Source organism: Pagrus pagrus (genome assembly GCF_965226575.1).
Source record: "Pagrus pagrus genome assembly, chromosome: 6".
NCBI lineage: Eukaryota > Metazoa > Chordata > Actinopteri > Spariformes > Sparidae > Pagrus > Pagrus pagrus.
Window position 1 is genome coordinate 7759567 of NC_140190.1, and position 16059 is coordinate 7775625.

Sequence of the window (16059 nt, forward strand, 5' to 3'; positions counted from 1 at the left end):
TTGAAAACATCAAAGTGCATCGATGTGAACCGTTTCATCAAAAAGGCACATCCAAAGCTGTTATGGTCAATTATTTTATTGTTGTGTCTTTGCATACATGACAACACTGGGAAGCTGAGACTTAATACAGATGAAAAAGATGTTAAGTCTGATCTATGCTGGGACATTCAACCTGGATATTAGTAATGAAATGCATGTTGAGCAGAATTAGCTACTTCAGTATACTCATAGTGCACCCTCACCAGTGTCCGTCCACTTTACAGCTGGTAAGAGGAAGGAGACACATTATGTATTCTGCACACACGTAGCTGTTGCGTTACGTACCTGGAGTCACCCGTTGGTTAATGGGGGACACGGTGTGTCTCCGGGAAGGGGAGGAGACAGATGAAAGCCTGAGTCACTGACTGGTGCAAACTGTCCCGTCCCACTCCAGCCTCAGTGCCCTGAAGCCGTGTGACGTCAGTGCATTTATTGTCTCTGGACACTCGTCTTCCTCTGCGTGTGGCGTCACAGCCTGATGTACGGGAGTGTCACTCCGAGATTTATGCTGGCTGGGCTGCAGAGACACAGACGCAGTGGACAACTCAAAGGTTTCTTCACACAGTAAAGTGATGCTCTGCTGACTATGATGAACTATTGTGTGGAGCAAACAGTCACAGAATACAACATTTTACAATAACACTGTTGGACTCATTATGGACAGATTAAAAACAAATCACCAAAATGGATACATCAGAACCAGAGATATCACCTTTTCTATTTCATGCATTCTTCTTCCATTTTAAAAACAGTCGCCTACATTACCCACAATGCAACTGAGCCACTTAATGGTCACTGAAGGCAATTTATCAGATTACATGCAGCTTCCTCTGGAGCCACAAAAGGCTTTATATTACTTTTTCACATGTGCAGCAGTACTCCCCAACACCTGTAAACACACTGTAATAACAATATAGTGAAATTGTTGGAGTCCCTTTAAAACAGTAAACCAAACACTAAAATAAAAGAGGGATCAGTTCTGCATTTAATGGTTAACTACAAGGGTGTGGAGTAACTACAGTAGAAATTATTGTTATGCCTACTCTATGAAACTTGATACATTTCCTCCACACCTGTTCTGAGGGGATTATTGTAATTTTTAACATCTGAAAATATTAAACATGTTGGTCAGACTCCTCTGGACCAGCTTCAGAAGATCATTAATGGTCTACAGTAGGATTCTTAGAGACACCAGGCTTCAGGCTACATCTTCTTTTACTTCACATTATTTTCAGCTAAATCAGCACCTTCTCTGATTCTAGCAGCTGTAGTGATTCATTAGAAGTGTGTTTGCGATTTTTAATAACACATATTAATGACCATCTGTTAAAGTAAACATAAGACCTGCGCAGTATACAGTTTGCGCTCAGGGCTTGTGCGTAATGCGCACACTTGGTGAAGGAAAGGGTAGCTCCAACAAAAGAAACGGACGGGCAGATTTTCACAGTTTGCTGCACTAGTATAAAGATCAGCACAATGTTCATTCATGTGGGCTGTGCTTACTCAACCTCGACAAACAGCTGTCTTCGCTACAGCCTCATGTGTCTTGACGACGGCTTTTATAATTCTACATAAAAGCAAAGACAGAACAGCTCGTTTTGGACTGGGTGTCATTTTCCAAATGGAAAACGGTCAATATGTAATAATTAGATTGATATTTTGAAGACCTTTCTCCTTATTCGGATCGGAGCGCAGTATAAAAGAGCAGCCTGGGCGTTATTGATTGGCTCATCCACCCTCAGTGAAGCTGAAGTCCGTGTGCAGACTCCCTCCAGCTATGTGCATCTGGGAGCCAATCCGTGGCACCAGTCAGACTCGGTGAGTCGCTTTAAGACTATCAGTGCCATGGCACCATCACATCCTCCGACCACTGGATCCTCTGCACTTTAGTGACAGTGCGCCGCTAGGGGAATCATTTTACGCACGAGCACCGACTGTGGCGAGCCTCTCCTCTCCTGTTGCGCCATGGAGAACTCCAGCCTGTTGGGTGGCGACGCACAAAACGCTGGCTTGATAGACTTTGTAATGTCGGACACTTTGAAACAAGTTGTGGATTCCCCGGAGGACAGTGTCATTGCTGGATTCAGTAGTGCCATCTTCCTTGAAGGCAGCAGATTCAGGACTGTCGGTGTTGCTGAGTTTATGGCCGCTCCGCCGACGGAATCCCCTCACCTGATGCCCGCCTTCTGGGATTCCCCGCTCAGTCACGGAATCAATGTGTTTGTGGGACTTGTTCTGTGCTTCACCATGCTGGGGCTGGGCTGCACGGTGGATGTCAGTCAACTCGGAGAACATATCCGCCGACCCATCGGGGTGCTGCTGGCACTGGTGTGTCAGTTTGTTATCATGCCCTTGGTGGCCTTTCTGTTGGCTTTAGCCTTCTCTCTGAATGATGTGGCAGCGATGGCTGTCCTCCTCTGTGGCTGCTGCCCGGGAGGAAACTTATCAAACATCATGTCTCTGCTGGTGCACGGGGAGATGAATCTGAGGTACATGTACTCACATTTAGTCAGTAATAAAGGGAAGCTGTAAAAATGTTCCAAAAGGTTAAACTATGTTTTGCGCGTATTAGTCAGCAAATTACGCACAGAGATAACGGGGCTTTGGTAAACTTTACGCATGAATTTGTAGTTCTAAATCCGTCCTCAAAGTCAAAGATATTTTGTCAAACACCGTCAGCTGTGATACAACCCTCTCCTCTCCTCTCCACAGCATCGTCATGACCATATCCTCCACTCTGCTGGCGCTCGTGCTGATGCCGCTGTGTCTGTGGATCTACAGCCGCGCCTGGATCAACACACCTGTGGTCAACCTCATGCCCTTCGGGGCCATCATCCTGACCCTGTGCAGCACCCTCATCCCCATCGGTTTAGGAGTGATGCTGAGGTACCGCTACACGCGCGTGGCCGACATTGTTTTAAAGGTAATTTGAGAGCAAAGTTACTAAATAAGTTGAATCAGCTAAATAATTAAATGTTTGGGTCATTTAGACCGAGAGTACTTTCGGTGAAAGTGCCCCTTTGCGCAAAAAGCGCACTGCGTAATTTCCCTTGCCTTTCATCGCTGCTGACCGCAGGAGCAGTGACATCAGCGGCAGTGTGTCAGGAGGAGCCCCTCCCTCCCAATCTGATAAAAGCCTTACGTGACGGAGGGCCACATCAGTTACAATAGCCTGTAACGTTAGGCAGCAGAGATGCCATGATGGGGACTGTAGTCATGTTTTATAGTCAAGACAACTTTAATTAATGACTTAAAATCCCTTGTTTTCCTCAGAATGTGCAATCTTCACAACGTGACACTCTTCACCTTTATAGACCTTTAGTTCTTTAACAGGACAGAAGTAGGAGATGCCTCAGGAAAAGCAAGAAAGATTCCTAATCCCTCTCCCAGGGTGCCCTCTATTAGAAAATCTGGCATATGCACAGAAAACCTCCCTCATCCTGACATCTTGTTTGTTCCAGGCCTCTCTGTGGTCTCTGCTGGTCACCCTCGTGATGCTGTTCATCCTCACCGGAGCGATGCTGGGGCCGGAGCTCCTGTCCACCATCCCGCCCTCTGTCTACGTGGTGGCCATCCTCATGCCTCTGTGCGGCTATGCTGCAGGCTACGGCCTGGCCGTGCTCTTTGACCTGCCTCCCAACAGCCGCAGGTCTGTCTCCTTGGAGACAGGATGCCAGAACGTGCAGCTGTGCACCGCCATCCTGAAGCTGGCCTTCCCCCCTCAGCTGGTGGGAGGGATGTACATGTTCCCTCTGCTGTACGCCCTGTTCCAAGCAGCCGAGGCCGGCGTTTTCATCCTGGCCTACAAGATGTACAGGAAGAAAGTCCTGCACAAACCTGACCCCATGGCGGATGGTGAGGACATAACATATCAGCGGTTTCACGATGATGAGGACTTTGACGCATCCTATGGTGCCGTGACAGTGAGCGACCCAAACACCATCATGTTGGACCCCTGTCCCCCTGATCCGACTCCTGTTTAGTATGTAAAGGGAGCAGAATAAGACCTGCAGGTGGATTCATCACTCATAAAGAAAAAACCTGGAGATCAGGGAGGACTATGCAGGGAAATCAGAATGTTTATCACTGACCTGACTGCTGAAAAAAAAAAAAAAAAAAAAAGGTGCTTTATGTCATAAGCTTCTTCATTCACTTCATGTCTATGTGGGATGAAACACCTCATGATGGTTTGATTCATTGCTGTGTTACCTGTAAAGCACTTTTCATCAGCTTAACCTCGATCTGTGAACGTGACAATAATCAGTGCATCACACAGCTTCAGTTTGACAAATGAACAGCGCTTTAAACCTGTGTGTGTGTGTGTGTGTGTGTGTGTGTGTGTGTGTAAGAGAGACATGTGACCAACAGTTATTCATTGCAGTGCCAACTCAGTGTCTGAACAAAATGTACAATATGTGTATATTATAAACGAGTGTATCAAGAGAATAAAATGTGTATAGAAACCAAACTGAAGCTTGAACCTCTTCGTCACGTGTCTGCTGTGTCTGAGGGGAGAAACCACACCTGGTTATAATCAGGCCTGATGGAGAGCTGGTGGTTTCCAATCTGTTTAAATAGCTACACCTCCTCACCTGGGTTGGTTGAACACAATGGCGACTTATGGTGACGAGCCAGTCGACAGCTATTTCTATTCATCTTACAGCCCCTACACGGGCAGATACCCCCGGTCTAAAGACACGGGCTGGAAATATAAAAGTTACCTCTCCCACTATGGCGACACAGCGGAGGCCTTCAACAACCACCAGCGCGCCCAGCTCAAGTCCATCTTATCTCAGATCAATCCAAAGCTCACCCCGAGGCTCCGGAAGGCCAACACTAAAGACGTGGCGGTGCAGGTGAACCCGAAGAGGGACGCCTCGGCGCAGTGCTCCCTGGGCCCGCGGAGCCTCCAGGCCCTGAAGGGGGACTTCTGGCGCAAGGGGAGGCAGGAGCCCGCGACGCCCGGCAGCCCCAAAGCGGCGGGCGGTGTGCGGTACCCGCGCACCCTCGCCGTGTACTCACCCATCGCCTACAGAAGCGTCACCTCCTTCCTGGTCGACGAGAACAACAATGAGGAAGCCTCCTGTGGTGAGGCGCAGGCCGGGGAGCCGCCCGGGACGAAGAGCGACGAAAACCGGGCTGGCGAGGAGGGAAAGACCGCGAAGGTCCCAGACAAACGCAAAAAAACAAAGTTCAAGCAGCAGGTGACGAGTGAAAACATGGAGCCGGAGACCGAGGGGTTAAAGGGCAGGGCGCGCGTGCGTTTCCAGGTGAGAGATCCATCACGCGCTCAAGGGGGGGTCACTCCCTAACTCCAAGATGGAGGAGAGTTGGTCAAAGTTTGGCTTATCTGACCGTCGGCTGCCAAATTACACACGTTTTAGTTGTTTAATTGTTAAAATGTTAATTTTGTGATAAATTACGTTTGTTATTTGGTATTAAAAACAGTTTTCTTCCAAAGTAGGCTATGTTGTAAACAAGTGGCAATGTTAGCCTCTAGGCTAATTATGCTAACTATAAGGTTTAAGTGGCTAATGGCAACATGGCTTCTTATCCACATTTTCACTGGCTGAAATATTTTTTTTTTGTAATTTAAAACGAATAAAAAATTTTTGGAAATGTGGACAGTTTGACTAGCTAAGCTAACACAAGCTAAGCTAAGCTAAGCCAGTCACTAGCCAGCTAACAGCTGAGTGTGGTTTAATACAATGGGTTATGATTCATGTATGCAACAGTCCCAGAGTTCGATATAGTCATCAAAACAACTCGATACAGGAAGGAAAAAAGGGGGGATTCGATATAAAAATATTTTTATAGTATTTTATAGACACATTTATAATCAACACAATAAATTAGAACTTGTATTTGTCATTGCACCGGGTCTTTAAATAGTTTTTATTATTCTTATTCACTTGTTAAGTGACAAGAGAAGGGAGCTCCTTACTTCTCGAAATAAAGTCACAAGATGAAACTGTACTTCCTGTTTCAAAGCCGTTATGTCCTCATCTTTGAAATCACTTCTCTTGATGATTATTGTTCCTGAGGCTGCATCACAGTGAAAATAAAACGGCTCCTGGACTCGGGAGTTATGGAGAATTTACTGGGATTTGAGCAGACACATGATTTGGATATAAAACCTGGCCTAAAACGAACTCTCTAAATCTAATTTAGATAATGTCTTTAAAACTATGTCTCGCTAATTCACCACCAACTCCAGTAGTTTGTCACCTCTTGTTGATATACTACAGTCCAGTCAAGATGCTTTGGGGAAATTCACCCCAGGTTTAACTAATTTGATGATCAGCCAAATATTTCAACATCTGGCTAAAGTCTGCAAACCTGATGTGTAGACCACAAAGAAACCTAATAAAAGGATTCAGTTAATATTGAGGCATTATGTTGAACAGACTTACTGGCTTCCCATTATTCCACCAGTTTCTGGAGCAGAAGTACGGATATTATCACTGCAGAGAATGCAATCTGCGATGGGAGAGCGCCTACGTTTGGTGCGTTCAGGGCACCAACAAGGTGAGATCTTTATTTTTCTGTGTAAGGCAGCCCCAAGAACTGCAATGAATATATAGTTAACTGCTACTTCATCTGAAACCTGGACAATGGTAAATTTTATGGGGTCCAGCTGTAAAATGGTATTTCATTGGTGAATTTCTATAATTGTATGCAATCTTTGCATAATGTTTTAGACCTGCCCTAATTGAACTATGTTGTGTTGCAGGTTTACTTCAAACAGTACTGTAGGAAATGCCAAAAGGAGTTCAACCCATACCGTGTTGAAGACATCACATGTCACGTAAGCCCTTTTTTAAACTTGCTTCTGTAAAATAAACAAACCCTCATGTGTCATGACTAAACCCAAGCCCCTCTTCTTCCTAGACGTGCAACAAAGCACGTTGTTCCTGCGCAGTAACACAACGCCACGTTGACCCCAAGCGGCCCCACAGACAGGACTTGTGCGGCAGATGCAAAGGCAAGCGGCTGTCCTGCGAGAGCACGTTCAGCTTCAAATACATCGTCTAGGAGACCTCTCCACTGAACTCTGCCCTGTAACACATCGGTACATGTCCTGTGGGGACATCTTCAACCCTACGCCACTGTATTTGCAGATGCAATACATATATTTGTTTCAAATCTTAGTTTCATGCCTGTTTTGTGTTGATGAAATTAATGGTAAGCATCACACACTTGACAATGTAATAAATGGTTACCTTGCACTGCGTCCTGAACCTTTTCACTCAAACCAACGTCTACGGAGGTCTTGCTAGCAGTGGAAATGGAGAAAAGGCAGCTAAAATATTGTCAATGCTTCAACTTGAAGTCTTAATGAACGTGTAAGATGTAGCCCCACTGAACTTGGTAACGTCTCCTGTAGTTGAGGATTAATAGCAGATGTAAAAAGTCAGTGAGGTTGGAACAAGCTTCATCTGAAGCACCCCAGGCAGTGAGAATTGTAACTGCTTATAAATATTAGACTGCGATGTATGTATAAGAAAGAGGGTCAAGATGAAATGTTATAATGCATTTCCCCAACTGTCTGCATACAACAGTATGTACTGGCAGCTGCTGTACATACCAAAAGTAAAAGATGTAGCTATTTGCAGTGGTGGAAAGAATACTGGAAATTTGTACTGAAATGGTTACATTACTGAAATATTACTCAATTACAAGTAAAAGTACAAAGTATTTTTCAAACACTACTGTTCACTGTGCAGTATTGGTTCCAGATATTGATTCAAATTGTACTCAGCATTTGAAAAGTAACTAGATTACATCGTATCAGTACAAGTACAATTACAGACTCCCAAGTATCCCCAAAAATGACTTAATTACAGTAATTTGAGTAGATGTATTTAGTTGCTTTACACTGCTGGCAATTTGGGTCACAGCCTACCTTTTCTAGTACTGCTAGTTTTACTCCTAAATAATCAAGTTATTAAAATAAGGGATAAATGGATAATCAGCCTGACATTCAACATTTTTCTGATTGTTTTGTGTCCAATTGCTGATAAAATAAACCGATTTAAAAATTACATACTTTGGCTCCGATGCAGCATTATTCTGTCTGTAGTCACCTCTGTGGGCTCATTCAATGTCCCGCCCACAACACTGATTGGTTGCACGTCACATGTCCTGTCAACACTGAACAATCTGAGCCTGCAAAGTAAATGGCACTTAAGTTTATTGAGTAAATGTAAATGGGGCTGAAACAAAGTAGCAGAAAATGGCAGTACTCTGCCCTGAGAAAAAAAACATCAGTGGATCCGGGATGAAACATGATTGAAACACAAGACAAAAGCTCATTTTGAATGATTAGGTTTTTATTTATCCAGAGAGAAGGCTGGTATGTGAGTGAACAAGAAAAAAAAAAATGTATAATGCACCTCTACATTAAAACATCTTCCAGGTAAATAATATATTCATTAAATAATTAAGAACAGCATTCAAATGTACCAGACAAGCAGGAAAAAAAAAAGCTCTCTGAGGAATGAGTACAGTGACTGTTACAATGTGCCATGACAAGATTTCCAGAAAGCATTCAGATAAACGGTTTATGTCCTGCAGTCACAGCAGCAAGTAGGGCCATTCTGAAAGCACAGCGCAGCTTCAATGACGGCCATTTCCCCTCTGAAAACAGCAGCCGAATGTAGCCGAGGATGACGCTGCTTTGCGACGTGATCAACCTACGTGGACGAACACAAACCTTTGGTCTCCCCTTCATGAGGCCTCGAGCGGCGCCTATGCTGGGGTGACGTGCTAACGAAAAGATCACAGTGGAGAGAAGGAATGCATATGGCTTGGCTGGATCAGCGTGGTCCAACAGGAGGCGGAGGCTGCATCAGATCTCCCATGCCCACACCATCACAAAGGCAGACAGGTGGGCTTGTCCCCAAATGAGCCCCGACCCCCTTTGCAAGACCACGGCCAACCACCAAGGCAGCCTTTGGGAAGTTTGTGAAGTTTGTGTGATTGGATGACGAAGGTGGAGCGGATCATTAATGACTCAGGTCTGGTCTTGGCTTTCTCTCATCACATTAGCTTTATACATACATCCTTATTCGGATGAACAGTGCATTACACAAAAGTACAAGGGAAAAATACTGGTTTTACACTATACATTTTCTAAAATATATACAGAGTAAAATAAGTTATGTTTCCATAATGAGTTGTAGCCAGTCTGCACCTGTGTGCAATTATATGCATTTTGTGTGTGAGCGTATACCAGAATATCCAATATATATCACACAGTCGAGAGTCTCTAAAGGCAGCTACTTATTTGGTTAAAGAGTGAGTTTTGCGTGAAGACCTGTTGAAGGGGACTCTCCTCTCAAAGCAGATCAATAAACAGATATATTTCTCTTTTTACACTCCCTGAAGGCAAACGTCTCCCACAGGGTTACATTACATGTTAAATATCCTAACATTTACAACCTAGGATGTTAGCTCTAATAAAAAATACATTTCTCAAAAAAATATTCTTGCAGTGCTTTTTCTCTTTCAAGCATGCTTTTGAAAACTTTTTTTTTTAAACAAGATTTTTCTGTGTTTTGCTTATGAATCTTGATGGTGTATTTCCTCACACACACACGACACCTCCCTCTGGACTGTCTCAACATGCTTCAATAACACCATCTTCCAGCCCGGGGCTCAATGAGACCACCGGTCCGGTCAGATCCAGCAAAAAGAGAAAACAAAAAAAAAAAAGGAGAAAAAAAAAGAAAAAAGTTATCATCCCACTGCGTCCTCTCTTATTCTCTCGCAGGCACACCACCACATGACTTATTGCAACTGAATTTTGCAAGTTGGCTTAGTCTGGGAAAAGATGTTAGCTTTAAGCATTCATACATGTAATAATATATATTAAGAGTCACAGTTATTCCCACACATCCTTTAGCCCTTTATAGGTGGAGTCTCTCTCGTCCTCCTCTGAAGCCCCTCACTGTCTACCCTCTCTCTACAGCTGAGGTGAGGTCTGTGTAGAGCATGGGGGGGGTGGGGGGGGTATTTTTTGTCCAGTCTAGTCCAGGCTTACAGCCTGCAGTACCATGGGTTCACAGTCCAGTGCTGACCATGGTGGTGAGGGGCTGACAGGCCTGCGCCTGACTCAGAGCCTCGCGGATCTGCAGGTTGAGCTCCATGAGGCGGGTGCTCGCCTGAGACAGGTCCCTGCTGGGGCCCACTACCGCCAAGCAGCCCGTCTGGCCCAACGTCTGGTGACGGAAGTAGATGTGCAGGAGGGTCTGGACTGCGTTGTCCGTCTCGTTGCCAAAGATATCGTTGGGCCACAAAGACCTGTAGATAAAGGACAGGGGTAGGATTAGACCGCTTGTTTCAAACAAACATCTGGAATCTCCTCCTTCACAGCCAGTCCTTGATTTCTGGCATCACTAAAAAATATATCTCCTGCCTCCAGCTCCTCCAAACCCTTGATTTTAAGATTTTATTGATTACTTACAAAGCAATCAGAAGCTGGAAGTTATCTAACAGACCTAATTGTGTGTCCCTTCCTGTTATTCCTGGTTATCCTGTGGTCCAGATTAATACACAAAGGTGATGGAGCCTTTACAGTCTGGGCTCAGAGACTTTGGAAAGACCTCTGTGAGGAGATCATGACGGCAAACTCAGTCTCTTCTTTTAAATCACACCTGAAAACCCACTTTTTAAAAATTGCATTTCATTGATTTATTGTTTTATAACATTCTGTTTTACACACTGTGTTTAGTTTTTGTGGCTTTTAACCTATTTTATTCCTGTTTTAACCTGTTATTTATTCAGTTATTAAGCTCTTTGTAACTGTTTTGTTAAGTGCAATATAAATAAAGTTTATTATTATTATCATAAAGAACACATTTCAACCTTTTTCTTTTATAAGTATCATTTTTGTCCTTATTTAGCCAATGTTATTAGTAACACTAGCTACAGTGGGTAATCGACAGCAGCTGATAATGAAAGAGCCTGTTGACATACTGTTGCCAATAATGACTGTTTTCATATTGAAATCCAATGATATATATTGCAATGATATGCATGAGAGTGAGAACAAAAAGATGCAAGTTTTCTGGCAGCATGACTTAGCAAATTGTCTGAGTTGTTTTAGTCAGCTGATTTAATCGATTATTACTGTTTTGTGTCCGTGCTGTTCAACTATAACATCCATCTTACCTAAAGACTTTGACCTGTGTGATGGCAGAGCTGAAGTCTCTGGCTCTCAGAGTTTCAATCAGAGATTGGATAGCCGTCTCGGTGTTGGTCTGTGCAGTGTCTGACATACACACATCCTCTGGACCATCATTTCCTGTTTCTGCCTCCTTCAAACAGCTCTCTAAGATAGTGAGTTCTTCAGACATGTTGGTCACCTTGGAAACAGAGACATAAGAACGATTAATATCACAGCACAATTGCACATCACAGCACACAGGGGGAGGTCAGCAGAATAAACCTCCCGGCTAATTATTGAGTGGCATAGCGTGCTCCGTCGCTCTATACAGTATGAGAAATTATTTAATTTCATTACTTTAATCTAATTAAAGCTCCACCAAGATGCAGCACAGAGAGGGATCGACTGCAGACCACATTAAGGCAAAGACTGCTTTAACCCTTCTGTCGTTAGAAGAACCAATGTATGTATTTCACAAAATAATTTACTGCTACTTTTTGTACAGTATCATTTTAATGTAAAAAAAACAAAGTATGACAAACAACTATGGAAAAGAGACAGAGAGACAACAATCTATGGGAACAGGGCGCTTGTAGAATGATAAAATGTAATGCAATTTGTTTGTTCCCGACTCTCTGACAATAGAGATGGAACAGATGTAAGCTGCCACTGTGTCGCAGTGCCTTTCTGAGGCAAACAAACTCTCACTAAATGAAAAATGCATCTCAGACATGATTTATGATTTTTATTAGGGGTGTCAAGAGTCACCAAACCCAGGATGGGTCGATGGATCGATTTGACTTTCAATTTGAAGGTCACGTTTCAATTTAAACATTTTTTTCCAGCACTGCCAATGTTAGAGTCAGTATATTTAAATTGTTATCTAAAAAGACAAGGGTATTTTACAACAACAGCTTGGCTTTTTGCAGGTTAAAGTTAAAGGTTCAAATAATATTTACTAGAAATGAAGATACCACCCCTCAGTGATTCAACAATAAACAACAAAAGATAGAAATTTGGTTTGTTTCAATGTTCAGTTTCTCAAATCTGTCCAAAGTAAACCCTCTGCTCAAACAAATGAATAACGGGTCCCTGAACAAGAAAATAAACCCAACTTCTCCAAATCTGTTTCCTTCAGATGTGTGAAAGTTGGCGGTGGTAGAAGGGAAAAAAAAAACACTGGGAGAATCTCAGATCCTGCTTTTGATACTGCTGATGATGATTTTTGATTTAGGATCAGAATCATGCCACCTCTAATCTGAATGCATATCAGAAACCTAAAGTCAGCAATGAATGCAGCGTGGTGTTCATCTCACCTCTGCCTCTCTCTTGATGGTGTCCACCCTGCTGATGAGCTTACAGTAGGCCTGGAAGAGCAGCAGCAGCTGAAAGTGCAACTTATAGAGCCTGCGACATAACTCCAGCTCCTACAGAGACAGAAACACACAGAGAGTCATGCACCAGGTTAACACTACATCCTGCACTGAAATGACGATCATGATGATCATATGATTAGACGGATGGGTATCCTGGGTTAGAGACGAGACGTGGTAAATGAAAGGGTTAACATGGCCGAGAGCAAAGAGTCATCCGGTGTGGGCCAGAGGTGAGTCTACCACTAGTAGAATTAGTCATGAGGTCTCAATTAGAAAACTATCCATCACCACCTCCTGTGATGCTCCCTACGGGCCACTGGGACCAGTACCACTGACTGGACGACCGACCCAAAGCAGTGCGTGATTACTAAAAGTTAAGACCCTAATCCAGGAAGACATGGACGGAGAATAAAATGGTAATTTGAACAGATATGGGAACAATACACATGCAAAATGAAAGTAATCTTGCCCTGGCAACAATATTATCTCTCCACCCATCCTCTACCAACACAGGCACCCCCTCTGAAATCATCAGTAAGTCTTTGCTGAATACACTTCTTCATCTATCTGCAGACAGAATCAAAGTGCAGTACAAAGCGGTTAAGATGCTGATTATCCAGGCTGGATGTAGCAACAGAAAAAAAACAAAAAAACATATATTGCAATACAGGATAACGGTAAATGATGATTGGGTGGATGAGAGAGTTGAGCTGGGTTACATGACCGATCAGGGCAGAGACAGAGATACAGAGGTGGGTGGGGGTGGTGGCAGAGCACAGCCTGTGGTTGTCAACAGCGCAGGCATGTACAGAGAGAGATGAGATGATCAGTGTTTGGTCCAGATGTCATGATTATTGAGAGGCTATAATAGGAGAACCACTTACTGCTAGATTTTCCATTTGCTAAGCAAGAAGGTGAGCAGGTCACACAAAAAAACAACAAACAAAACAGAAGGAGAGAAAGACCAAGAATTAGTGAGCTTTAACATGGCAGCAGAGACACAGTGACCTGACGGGCAAGGAGCAGTGCTTTATCATCATCCCTTAGGGCCCAAACAGTACGAGCTCACTTCAGCGGTAACGGAAACCTTCACTCTCTGAGAGGCTGAATAACAGCGTGTATGATGAGGGAGAGAAAAGATGTGACAGAGCTTACAGGAGGAGGAAGGAGAGAATGTGTCGCACAGCACATCAGTTTTAACCTGAGACAGCATGTCTGTGGGTGGAAAACACTGAAGGAAGCTGTGAGCATGACGACCACAGATCTGTGCAGGAAACTCGAGCTAAGTCTAAAATGTCAACGGATCTAAGACGTTGAGTGAGAGACCATGCAAAGACTCCACGCAATTTAATAGTAGAAAACCTTTATGAAATCATCCCTTTTCATTCTCCTTGACTTAATTAACTCCTAAAATACAGACATAGAAATATTAAGATGTTTAATATGGTATGAGTGAGTTGTATAAGACTTGCTGTATAAGAAAGATCAAACAAGATTGTCCTTTTAAAAGGTCAACTGAAGTCTCGTTCTGTTCAGTTCTGCTCTGCATATGATAGGGTGGTAATATATATATAAACATAAAATACTATTTATATATATTAAAATATGTTTTTATTGTATTTATGCAAATATGGTTTAAATTGTAAGCATTTAACTGGCTGTATGGAAATAAGTTTTTCAGACAGACACCTAAATGCAAAGCTAGGGGGCATCATCATGAAACCAAAAAATATTGAATATCAATGTCTCCCACTTGGTTTCTGATTATTTCCACAAGGGTGAACACAGGACATGATATTTACACAGCAGATATGTATACTCTAACAGACAAGAAACATGCCATGTTTTCAACATGCTTTCACTTGTGTTAGGTAAAACTGAAGTGAAAAGTGGTTAAAAAAAATTGATCCATTCACTGTCATTCGTTAAACAGTTTCCGACCAGATTCCTAAAAGTTATATTGATCAACACTCATTACAAAACACCCTCGCAGCCATCAAACAAACTAGTGTTCATTCCTACCTGTGCATGAGTGTTGGGTCGTTGACTGCTGTCTTTGTCCCCAAATGTTTTCCTGCAGTTCTCCAGCCACTACAGGGTTGGGAGAGCAGGAGAGGGTGATAGACAAGACGGGAGATAAAAAAAAAAACAGGATACAGGATTAGGGGAGGAAAGATTAGTAACAGAGGCAACACAAGAGCTTTTTTAAATTTTTTTTATTTCTCCTTTGGACGTCTGCATCTACATTTGTGTGCGTATATAATAAAGGTTGGCCAGGGAGGAGATTTAATAAGTGTGTTGTACTTAGCGAATTAAAGAAGGCCTGTTCCAGAGCACGGGATAGTATCTGGCCCTCCAGGGACCATTGCCGTCTCATTCAATTAGCGCCCCTGCATCCCAGAACCCTCTGCAATCTCATCTCTCGTCTTCATTCCCCTCCCCCCATGGTGCCTCCTCCCACCCTCCTCACAGCTTCTCCTGCCTGGCCTTCTCTAACTGATTTAGGAGCGTTGAGAGTTATATTTATCCCCTCAGCGGGGGATGTCAGTAGTGATGCAGACACTAAGGGCAGCTAAATCTACTCATATCCAAAACTGATGGGACAGACTGGGGCTTATCTTTTAGAGCATCAGCTATTTGTCTCCATGTCCTTTTGGCCGTCCACGGTGCCATGGCATAGGGACAGAGGGCAATTTAAACAAGCTTCCTCTCTTTAGATGAGAAGCCATTATGAGACAGCTCCTCAGAGTCACACAAACATATCTCCTGACACAGCAATTTAAACTGCAGTTGTGGCAATCTTAAGGCCCCTGGAGGATGTGAGGCAACCCATCCCGAGGGAAAAAGGTTCAAAGAGAACAGAAAAGTAGATACGTGAGTGTGGAAGATATGTGATGACTTACAAGCTCTGCTGCTTCTCTCTTTGCGTTGTAGGTGTCCAGGTGTTCCTGCAACTCCAGCACACTAAACTTCAGAGTCTCCAACAGTCCACAAGAGACCAGCTACAACAGCAAGACAGGACACCACATACATTAACCCACAACACCAGCCAGTACATACACAGTACATGACACAAAAATATCTACAGCAGGACACATATACACATTAAGGAACATGCAGCACTATTTTTGCAAAATAAGTACATGTTATACACGTTATCATTTTAGCTCTGTCAGTAAACAAACATGCAGAACCGCCTCACCGTCTCTGCATCCAGCAGCACAGTGGGGCACTGCGAGTGAGACGTCATGACCTCCAGGGAGCTGAGGAACTGGTTGCCCATTCGCTGGAGCCTTTCTCCGAGAAAGCGAACAGATGAATGTGTGATGGAGCCAAATTTCCTCTGAATGCTCTGTAATAAACAAGGACACGGATTCATAAAAGGACAGATAATATCTTGCTGAGAACGCTCACTGGTAAACAAGATTGTCGATGCGACAGATAAAGTGCGGCCCTGCTGACCAGAAATGCAAA

At 43.5% G+C, this 16059-nt stretch overlaps 3 protein-coding genes across 14 annotated transcripts in view; 2 read left to right on the forward strand and 1 right to left on the reverse strand.

The window, feature by feature from the left end:
- Nucleotides 1-1797: 1797 nt before the first annotated feature.
- On the forward strand, nt 1798-4492 carry slc10a4 (solute carrier family 10 member 4). The gene is made up of 3 exons (XM_084354625.1): nt 1798-2528; nt 2752-2962; nt 3501-4492. Exons 1-3 carry the CDS (start codon nt 2005-2007, stop codon nt 4020-4022), a joined length of 1257 nt encoding a protein of 418 aa, XP_084210751.1. The 5' UTR covers nt 1798-2004; the 3' UTR covers nt 4023-4492.
- A 122-nt stretch (nt 4493-4614) lies between these two features.
- Nucleotides 4615-7268, forward strand: zar1 (zygote arrest 1). The gene is made up of 4 exons (XM_084354626.1): nt 4615-5309; nt 6475-6567; nt 6773-6847; nt 6931-7268. Exons 1-4 carry the CDS (start codon nt 4650-4652, stop codon nt 7072-7074), a joined length of 972 nt encoding a protein of 323 aa, XP_084210752.1. The 5' UTR covers nt 4615-4649; the 3' UTR covers nt 7075-7268.
- Nucleotides 7269-8351: 1083 nt separating this feature from the next.
- Nucleotides 8352-16059, reverse strand: part of fryl (furry homolog, like) — a 71890-nt gene continuing 64182 nt past the window's right edge. For 8 of the 12 annotated variants that reach the window (XM_084355533.1, XM_084355540.1, XM_084355541.1 and 5 more), the window contains 7 exons: nt 15788-15937; nt 15489-15587; nt 14608-14676; nt 13470-13487; nt 12526-12636; nt 11215-11408; nt 8352-10344 (listed from right to left, as the gene is read on the reverse strand). In XM_084355533.1, the coding sequence (XP_084211659.1) occupies nt 10104-10344; nt 11215-11408; nt 12526-12636; nt 13470-13487; nt 14608-14676; nt 15489-15587; nt 15788-15937 (882 nt within the window). In that variant the 3' untranslated portion in view covers nt 8352-10103. The remainder of the gene's footprint in view (nt 10345-11214; nt 11409-12525; nt 12637-13469; nt 13488-14607; nt 14677-15488; nt 15588-15787; nt 15938-16059) is intronic. The other 4 variants (XM_084355538.1, XM_084355534.1, XM_084355532.1 and 1 more) reach the window with 2 other exon arrangements.

Coding starts and splice junctions, on each gene's coding strand:
- slc10a4 (XM_084354625.1), top strand. CDS start 2,005: ATGGAGAACTCCAGCCTGTTGGGTGGCGACGCACAAAACGCTGGCTTG. Junction 2,529..2,751: donor CACGGGGAGATGAATCTGAG/GTACATGTACTC, acceptor TCCTCTCCACAG/CATCGTCATGACCATATCCT. Junction 2,963..3,500: donor TGGCCGACATTGTTTTAAAG/GTAATTTGAGAG, acceptor TGTTTGTTCCAG/GCCTCTCTGTGGTCTCTGCT.
- zar1 (XM_084354626.1), top strand. CDS start 4,650: ATGGCGACTTATGGTGACGAGCCAGTCGACAGCTATTTCTATTCATCT. Junction 6,568..6,772: donor GCGTTCAGGGCACCAACAAG/GTGAGATCTTTA, acceptor GTTGTGTTGCAG/GTTTACTTCAAACAGTACTG. Junction 6,848..6,930: donor TTGAAGACATCACATGTCAC/GTAAGCCCTTTT, acceptor TCTTCTTCCTAG/ACGTGCAACAAAGCACGTTG.